Genomic DNA, 8,694 nt, shown 5'->3' with positions numbered 1-8,694 from the left:
AAAAAAAAAAAAAAAAAAAAAAAGGATTTCTGGGTTCTGGTCTCTGCCATTACCTGAAGATACAGCTTCCCATAGGTCACTGTTTAGCTGTTTCTCAAAAGCACCATTCCTGGCTGTTACGAACGTAAGCTCCCTAATCCCATTCCAGACCTGGTAAAATCATAAACTCTGGCAGCGAGGCCCATTGATGATTTAATTTCTACTAGTACATGTATATAGCATGTAATGGTTACCTTCACCATGGGGAATTGGTTCGTGTACATAACACATCTCAGCTCTTTTTTTTGCCTTGACCTCCATCTCTTGGCAGATTTATTCTGTAAGTCTTACCAAGCTAGCTCTCCTAAATACAGATGAACACCAAGATCAGGCCCGATAACAACATCTTTGAGGTGACCCTGACACAGGCCAACCCATGAGAATCAACGTCTCTCCAGTCTTCAACCTCCCATCCATAGCCTGATGTAGTTATACTAGAGATTTTCTAAGGTCCTCACAAGTTTTCAAAATCGTTGGCTGCAATCACATTAATATAAAAGTTTTTGTAGTAATACAAAAGTAAACTTAATTTGTGTTCATCCAGTCCTTTCCATAATTTTCAAGGTCAACTGAAATTGAGAACTTGAGAAGGTGTCAGGAGATAGCTCAATCCCTGGTATAAAAGAGAGACAGAGATACAGAGACAGAGACAGAGGGGGGGGCGGGTGATAAAGAACTTGAGAAGGTGCTGGGAGCTAGCTCAATCCCCACTATGAGAGAGAGAAGAGAGGAGAAAGGAAAGAGACAGAGACAGACAGACAGAGACACAGGCAGAGAGACAGAGACAGACAGAGACAGAGACAAAGAGAGAAAGAAAGAGATTAAGAATTTGAGAGGGTGCTGGGAGCTAGCTCAATCCCTACTGAGAGAGAGAAAGAGAGAGAGAGAGAGAGAGAGAGAGAGAGAGAGGAGAGAGGAGAGAGAGACAGACAGAGACACAGAGAGACAGAGACAGAGAAAGAGAGAGATTAAGAATTTGAGAGGGTGCTGGGAGCTAGCTCAGCAGCAAAGGTCCTGAGATCAATTCCCAGTAGATAGGTACATAAATTAAGAACTTGAACTAGAATTTAAGAACTTTACAAAGCTTCAATTAAGTGGAAACTAATGTTCAAGAAACTTAATCAGAATACATTTCATTTTAATATTCAAAAACTGAAAAGAAAATAAAACAGACTCGGGCTTTCAAGGCTTATCTAAGTCTAAAGGGCTTGGGCCCTACGGCAAAACTCAACCACCACAAACTCCAGCTGCTTCCCCCTTAGGCCCTTCAGAAGAGGCGAAGACTCACCCCGCCGGGTCCCTCCCCTGTACGGGCAGTTCCTTCCAGACCCCGGTGAGCATCGACCAGCCTCATTCCTGGCCCCGCAGCGTGTCATTCATACGAAATCTTGCTATAAATCCTCATCAGTCTGTCCACCTAACTGGCCAAGAGCACAGTAACCCGTGACAACTGGGTTCTTAAATAACCACCAGAACTGGGGGTGACAAAAGTCAGACATGAGTCGCTTCGCTCCTGAGTGACAAAGTGTGACCAGAAAACCTACACTAATACACTAAGATAAGCAAAAATATAAAAACCAAGGAAATATAGCAATAACTTGGTAATAACATCTACTCTCCAACACAATTATCCACCTGGAGCCACAGCATGTAACCCTATTTGGAAACAGGCTCTTGGCAGATTTAATTAAGGATCTACTGAAGAACACCCAAGAATCTGTCCTGATTTGAGGCCAGAGTCCAGGCACGGTCTCCTCTACTGGAGGAGAGCACACAGGAGACAGACAGGGACACGGAGATGGAGGCAGACACGAGAGGGACGCATGCCGCGTCCAGCGGCGGAGCCCCTGGGCTATCAGACACCACGCAGCAAGGCAGGAGCTGCAGAGGGAACACATGCAGCCTTGTGGACATGCCGATTTTGGAATTCTGACATACTCAACTGTGAGAGTAAACTTGTGCTATTTTATCTTATCGTTGTATTTATTACTATTATCTTGTTTTTTGAGAGAAGGTCTCAATGTGTATTTCATTTTCATTTTTGAGACAGGGTCTAACTGTGCAGCTCAGGCCGGCCTTTGAGCTCATTTTGTAGCCCAGGCTGGTCTTGAACTCGCCAACGATCCTCCTGCCTTGGCCTCCAGAGTGCTGGGATGCCACCATGCCCAGCCACTTCTGCTATTTAAGTTTTATAGTTCGTGATCATTTGCTATGGCAGCTCTAGAAAATTAACTTGGTGTCCAATGCTGTGTGAATCTTGCCCTTCACTTATTGATTTGTTCAAGAAACTCTGCTACTATATCCCACACTGCCCTAACTCTGGAGATGCTGTGTATTAAGCTCAGCACCCACAACTAAATTCCCTTTCTTAGATGAATTTTATATCACGTGACTCTCATCTCCATAATTTTTTTTGTACCAGAAATTGAACTCAGGACCTGGCACTTGCCAGGCAGGTGCTGCGTTGCTGAGCTTTATCCCCACTCCCCATAATTTTATTTCTTTTTAAGTCTCTGTCCAAGGGCTGGCCAGATAGCTCAGCGGTTAAAGTGCCTGCTTAGGTAGACACAGCAACCTGGTTCAATCCCCAGTGTGCTGTGTTGGCCCCGTCCCTGGGGGAGCACTGAGACACCAAGACTGGCATGGTGGCATGCACCTGTAATACCAGTGCTTGAAAGGCTGAAAACAGGAGGGTCAGGGGCCGGGGAGATGGCTCAGTAGAATAAGTGCTTGCCTGGCAAGCGCGAGGGCCTGAGTTTAATTCCCGGTTCCGCCAAAAAAAAAAAAAAAAAAAAAACAGGAGGGTCACTAGAGTCCAATCTATGCAGTGAGACCCTGTACAAAATACACAAAAAGCCCTTGCCTGCATGGATTTCATATGCTAGTGAGACACTCTTGCCCACAAATTCCAGTTTTTGCTTACGATCTCAGGTAAAGGAACTCCACATCACATTCTGTAAGTCCATTAGCTCTTATCTCAGAAAGACTAGCAAACTCATTAAGGTCACAAAACACCTCCATGTTGCCCATCCTACCACCATTTTCAGTCCTCACGTTGTTTGACCTCTCAGTAAAAATCTAAGCCAATCAGTTCTTAAACTTAAAAATTCTTTCCTATGCTTTTACAATCTCCTTGGCCCAGAAATCTCAAGAGACGGGTGACACCGCCCAGGAATTCCTGGACTGGATCGAGGAGAGGGCACGGGGGCGCTGCTGCTGCTGCATGAAGGCGGCCAGGCTCCCACTGGCCTCTCCTCTCCCAGGTCCCTCACCTGCGTGGTCAGACGTCACAGTCAGAAGGTGGCGGGAAGCACAGCTGTGGAGCCGTAAGCTGGAGGAGGGCACCACCGGCCTGAAGGGCCAGATCAGGAGCCCCGTTCCCCACAGGAGCTACAAATATGGCAAGGCAAGGATACGGGAAGTCCTGTGGTATGGGCTAAAATTGGGCTAAGCCGTGTAAGCTCAAAGACTTTTACTATTTATAATGTCAAAAGTGCTGGAAGTACTTTTCCCTGATGGAGCCACTGCAAGGGCCTAGAAGCGATCGACAAGCACACAGTGCTCCCAGATCTTGGGTCCTGAAAGTCACGCTTTAATACAAGAAACTAGGGATCTTGGGAAAATGACTGAGTTCAGGACTGGAGAAGGGTGAACAGACCAGCGGGTGCTCAAGGAGTGATGAGGCTGTGTCTAAAAGACACCAAGAGCCAGCCTGAAGTTGTCCCCACTGGTCAAATGGAAGACAATTTCAGCATCAGAAGAAATCAGAGATTTAACAAGATTGTAAACCCCAGAGATAAACAAGAACCCAAGAGTCTACAACGATTTAAAACATTTAAGTGAAAACATACATACACATTAAGGACAGGAAGTTTTACTCCATGACAGTGCAAGACTAGAGTAAAAGAATTTAAAAGGTCACATCTTTCCCTTCAGTACTTAAATGTCAAAGGTATTTGGTGCTGTGGTTTATATCCCAATGTCCCCCAGGAGCCGCCTGTGCTCAAGGTGCAGGGCACTGGACGCTGACAGCAGATGCAGGAGGGGAGGGCTGGTCCGCACAGGGGCCGTCAGGGGCGTCAGAGGCCATCAGAGGCTGTCAGAGGCGGAGCACGGAGGCCAGCTCCTGCGCACTCGCACTCTTCCCTTGGTCTCGGCTCCCTGGATGCCTGCTGTGAGCGGCTCATCCCTCCCTCTACCAGCTCATCCCTCCCTCTAGCGCACCCTCTGCCACACCACCCTACCGTGGAGGCGCCAGACCAAGAGCTGAAGCGCTACAAACTGTGAGCCAAAATAAACCTCTTTAAATTGCAGCAGTCAGGTACTGACTGTGTCGTGGTGATAGAAGGACCTTTGACAGTTGTCAACTTGTCACAGTAATAAATTCAGGCAAGAACCATTAATAGATGCTAAATCCATGGGTAAAAATGGTGAGGAAAAGATACCTTCAAAATGTCACAGCACCTCCCTCTAAAATACTTTGTAATATTTTATTTTATTTATTTTTTTAACCATCTTTTTTTAATTTTTTTTTTTATTATTTATTAGAGAGAGAGAGAGAGAGAGAGAGAGAGAGAGAGAGAGAGAGAGAGAGAGGTGTGTGTGGCCAGCTCAGCCCACCAGGGGGCGGGGCTGGCTGGCATGTGGTGCTGGGGGATTGAACCGCGGTCCCTGATGCTTTGCCAAGCTAGTTCCAAGTAGGTGCTTTAGACCACTGAGCCATCTCTCCAGCCCCTTAAGGAATTTTTTGTGTGTGTGTGTGTGTGTGTTTTGCTCCTTGAATGCCTTCACGGCACTTTTGCATGGCTGGAGTGTTGTGGGGATCGAACTACAGCAAACTGAAGCTGCCAGCATTGTGGAAGCAGCCACTTAAAGAACTGAGCTAGGGCTGGGCCCCCTGTAATATTTTAAAGATATAAAAAGATAGATCTTTTATTTTGTTTCATAATTATTATTTTTTTATTTATTTTATTTTTTTTTAATATTCTTTTTTTTTTTTAACATTTATTTATTGTGTGTGTGTGTGGCCAGCTCAGCCCACCAGGGGGCGCGGCTGGCTGGCATGTGGTGCTGGAGGATCGAACCGCGGTCCCTGTGCTTTGCCGAGCTTGTTCCAAGTAGGTGCTTTAGACCACTGAGCCATCTCTCCAGCCCTGTTTCATAATTATTGATTTTACTGCAGAAAAATCTGGCTGACACCCTCAAACCAAGTAATAAAATACACCTCCACCAATAACGGGATAAAGATCAGCAAAAGTGGGGGCCTAGCACAGCAACAAGCACAGCAACATTTTTGTGTTCCTGCCAAGAATGCATAAATCTCCAGGAGACAGCAGATTAATCCCCAAGGAAGGCCATTCCACACAGTGACCTGTACGCCAGTCAGGTAAGACAAGGAAGGTCTGTCTTAGACTAAGGGAACTTGAAAACTGAACGTAACAGGGGACTCTGGCTTGGAATCTGGCCAGACAGGGACGTCACCACACGGGGTCAGTCAAGGAAACATGAATGGGGCTGGTGGCCGGAAGGGCAGAGCAGTGAGCGCTGGGATGGGAGGGCTTCGCCACCACACCTGGCTTTTCATTCTTCTAAAACATTTGCATTATGACCTTTTTACAACACAAATGTATCATTTTCAAAAATCACAAAGACTGCCAGGCCTAGGGTCACACACTGGTAATCACAGCCCTTGGGGGGCTCAGGAAAGACTGCTACAAGTTCAAGGCCAGCCGAGGCTACCCAGAGAGTTCAAGGCCAATCTGAACTATAGTCAGACCCTGCTTAAAAAATTTTTAAAAATCATGAAAATTATTTTTTGAAGTTAATATAACATGGTCTACAATAGTATTAGTTTCAGTTTATAACTATAAGCCCTTTAATAAGTGAATTCTCTACAAGTATTTTAAGCATTAAGTTGCCAACCATCAGATAAACTGGTTCTGAGGTTTATCATATATTCATGGACCCAATCCAGAGTCAGCTTTTCTTCAATGTTATTTCACCAAGTCTTCAAGAATTAACAGCTTTTTTTTTTTTTTGGCAGAACCAGGGATTGAACTGAGGCCCTTGTGCTTGCCAGAGAAGCACTTATGCTCCTGAGTCATCTACCCGGCCCAGAAGCCTTTAATTTTTACAGGGATTTTTATTTCTTTTAGCAGTGGGGACTGAACCCAGGGGATGCATGTGCTGGGCAAGCCATCTACCACTGAACTAGGACCCCGTCCCTATACAAAAGTCTCAAAAGTTGCTCAGGTTTGCCTCAAGGTTTTGAGCCTCTTGCCGGAGCCTCCAATGCAGGCTGGGCTACGTACACGATCAACCACACTCAGCAAGACTTTTAGCTCCACCAAGGTGCCCTAGATGCTCCTGAGATCTTTAATCTGACCCTGATTTTCTTCACTATGTTTGTTCTCTCAGCTTGTCTGTCTGGCCAGCCCACTGCAGTCCCCAAGGAGTCTGGCTACACTGGACCCCGCAGAGAACCAGCCCACTGTTACTCTTTTTTCTTTTGGTTGGACTGGTCCTTCAGGCCCAAAAGCTCTCCGTGACTGGGGAGATAGCTCAGCGGTTTAAGCACCTGCCTGGCAAGCACAAGGTCCTGAGTTCAATCCCCAGTACTAAATTTTAAAAAAAGAAAAAAAAATGCTCTCCTTATGGGTGAGGTAATAAGGTCGTGACCATCCATAACACTAGCTGAATCAAGAAAAGCTTGGCTGTAAAACACGGGCTCTATGCCTTCTCACCATTGCCAGGAGTCCTATAACCTTTCCTCTAATTCTACACTAACACAGCACTCATGAAAGACTTTGAAAAAGCCCTCCGAGGAACTGATGAAGCCCATGTCTCTAGACATGGAATCTTCAACAGTCTGTCGTGACTAATACCAGAGGCCACGCAGGGTCTGGCCCTGCTTAGTGCTTAGGAGAACCAACCTAGTCCAACGCCTCCTTGTCTATCTATTTTGAGACAGGGTCTATGTTGTCCAGGCTGTTCTCAAACCTGGGCTTGAGAGATCCTTCTGACCAAAAAAAAGGGAGCTGGGATACACCTCAGTGGCACAGTACGTGCCTGACAATCATAAGGTCCTGAGTTCGATTACGGGTACCAAAAATAAAATAAAATGACAACTTCAAAACCGAGAAAGAGGGAGAGAGACAGAGATCCTCCTGCCTCAGTGCCCTAGTGGTTGGGTTAACAGGCCTGCTCCACCAGAACCCACCCAATGTCTCATTTTAAAGAACAGCTGTTAGTGTTTCAGCTATTTTATTAAAATGTGTTTTTCTATTTTTCCTCCAACTGCAGTTTTTAACAAAACTCATATTTTACCTAAGTTTCAAATAGATTAACACAATTCAAATATAAAACCAAAAAGCCTCTCAATAGAGAAAAAGTCTGAAAGAGAAATCACAATGTGACTTACTTCATTTTTTTTTCTTTTTTTGCGGAACCAGGGATTGAACTCGGGCCCTTGCGCTTGCCAAGTAGAATAAGCAAGTAAGTGCTTATTCTACTGAGCTCTCTCCCCGGCCCCATAAATTTTTTTGATAAGCCACCAAATCTTTCTGTCACACTGGCCTGAGCTCACTACACAGCGCAGGCTGGCACCGAAATCCTGGTGGTCGTCAGGAGCAGCTGGGATTGCAGGCGCAGGTGTGCACCACCACCAAGCCCTGTCCAATCTCTAAATCTTTGCGTTGCTTATCCTGCCCTGCAATTGATTTTCTCTTTTAAGGGATCATCTAATCCCTCATTCAGAACTTTCTAAGTTTTACGTTGCCACTATGCTTCTTAACAAAACCAACTAGTACCTCTCAACCCATTCTGAAATTTTAACCCTCCTGGAAAGCTCTCAGTTGCATGCCGCCTCTACCAACATTCCACTCTGTTATCCAATACCCAAAGTAACCCAGGAGGAGTTCACAATGTTAATACCTGCAGGCAGTAGAAAAATAATAAATTCAAGCTAAGAGGAAATTCTGGGCACTGAACAAACAGAAAAGATTGCATCTGACCACTGAACTCTTAAAAAACGTTTACTTGCAATCTTTGTCTTACAACTTCAGCATTTTGCAAACATTAAACCTTCGACCCCGTTTCGTTACTGTAACTAGTGATTACCTACCCAGTATCTCCCAATCCATGAAGGAAAATAACCTAGAAAAGAAGAGCAAAAAATAATAAGCAACGCCTAAGTAAGTGCACCAGAACGTCAGGCACTGTAGCTTCGCGGAGGGCGGAAAAGCAGATGAAGGCTCTCCAACCCAGGACAGATTTCCGGACGCCACCCAGCGGGGTAATCTCTGCAGACCTCGCACGGGGCGGAGGGCCCGATCGCTCCGCTCCCTCTGCCTCCCAAGATCGCTAGCGTGGGGCTCTGGCCCTTGGAGGTCCCGGCTAGACACCCTCCGGGCCAAAGCTCGCGTTCTGAGCCAGACGCTCGGTCTCCCGCGAGGCACCCAGGAGTGTCGCACCGGAGACACCGTCCCTCGCAAAAATGGAGCTTCCGGGCGCAAAACTGAAGTTTGCAATTCTCACAGACAAGTTTCCCGCGGCGGCGGCAGCCAGGGTCCGGCCCGGAGCCCCAGGTCTCCGGCTTCTCCGCGCGGGCCCGGGCAGGCTGCGCGGCGGGCGCTCTCCCGGGTCGGACCGCGCCCG

The 8,694-nt window shown here is 46.5% G+C and overlaps 2 protein-coding genes across 2 annotated transcripts in view; one reads left to right on the top strand and one right to left on the bottom strand.

The window, feature by feature from the left end:
- Tcea1 (transcription elongation factor A1) overlaps positions 1–8,370 on the bottom strand; it is a 96,954-nt gene extending 88,584 nt beyond the window's left edge. The window contains exons 1-2 of the mRNA XM_004633373.2: positions 8,348–8,370; positions 8,162–8,193 (exon numbers count right to left, since the gene is read on the bottom strand). The gene's annotated coding sequence lies outside the window, so the exon portion shown is untranslated. The remainder of the gene's footprint in view (positions 1–8,161; positions 8,194–8,347) is intronic.
- A 163-nt stretch (positions 8,371–8,533) lies between these two features.
- The window catches only part of Mrpl15 (mitochondrial ribosomal protein L15), a 25,937-nt gene continuing 25,776 nt past the window's right edge, over positions 8,534–8,694 (top strand). The window contains exon 1 of the mRNA XM_023717690.1: positions 8,534–8,679. Coding sequence (XP_023573458.1) covers positions 8,534–8,679 — 146 coding nt within the window. The remainder of the gene's footprint in view (positions 8,680–8,694) is intronic.

The sequence above is a fragment of the Octodon degus genome, unplaced genomic scaffold (genome assembly GCF_000260255.1).
Source record: "Octodon degus isolate 3935 unplaced genomic scaffold, OctDeg1.0 scaffold00054, whole genome shotgun sequence".
Lineage (NCBI taxonomy): Eukaryota > Metazoa > Chordata > Mammalia > Rodentia > Octodontidae > Octodon > Octodon degus.
The sequence above is the reverse complement of the archived record's forward strand: the minus strand, read 5'-3'. Positions and strand labels throughout refer to the sequence as shown.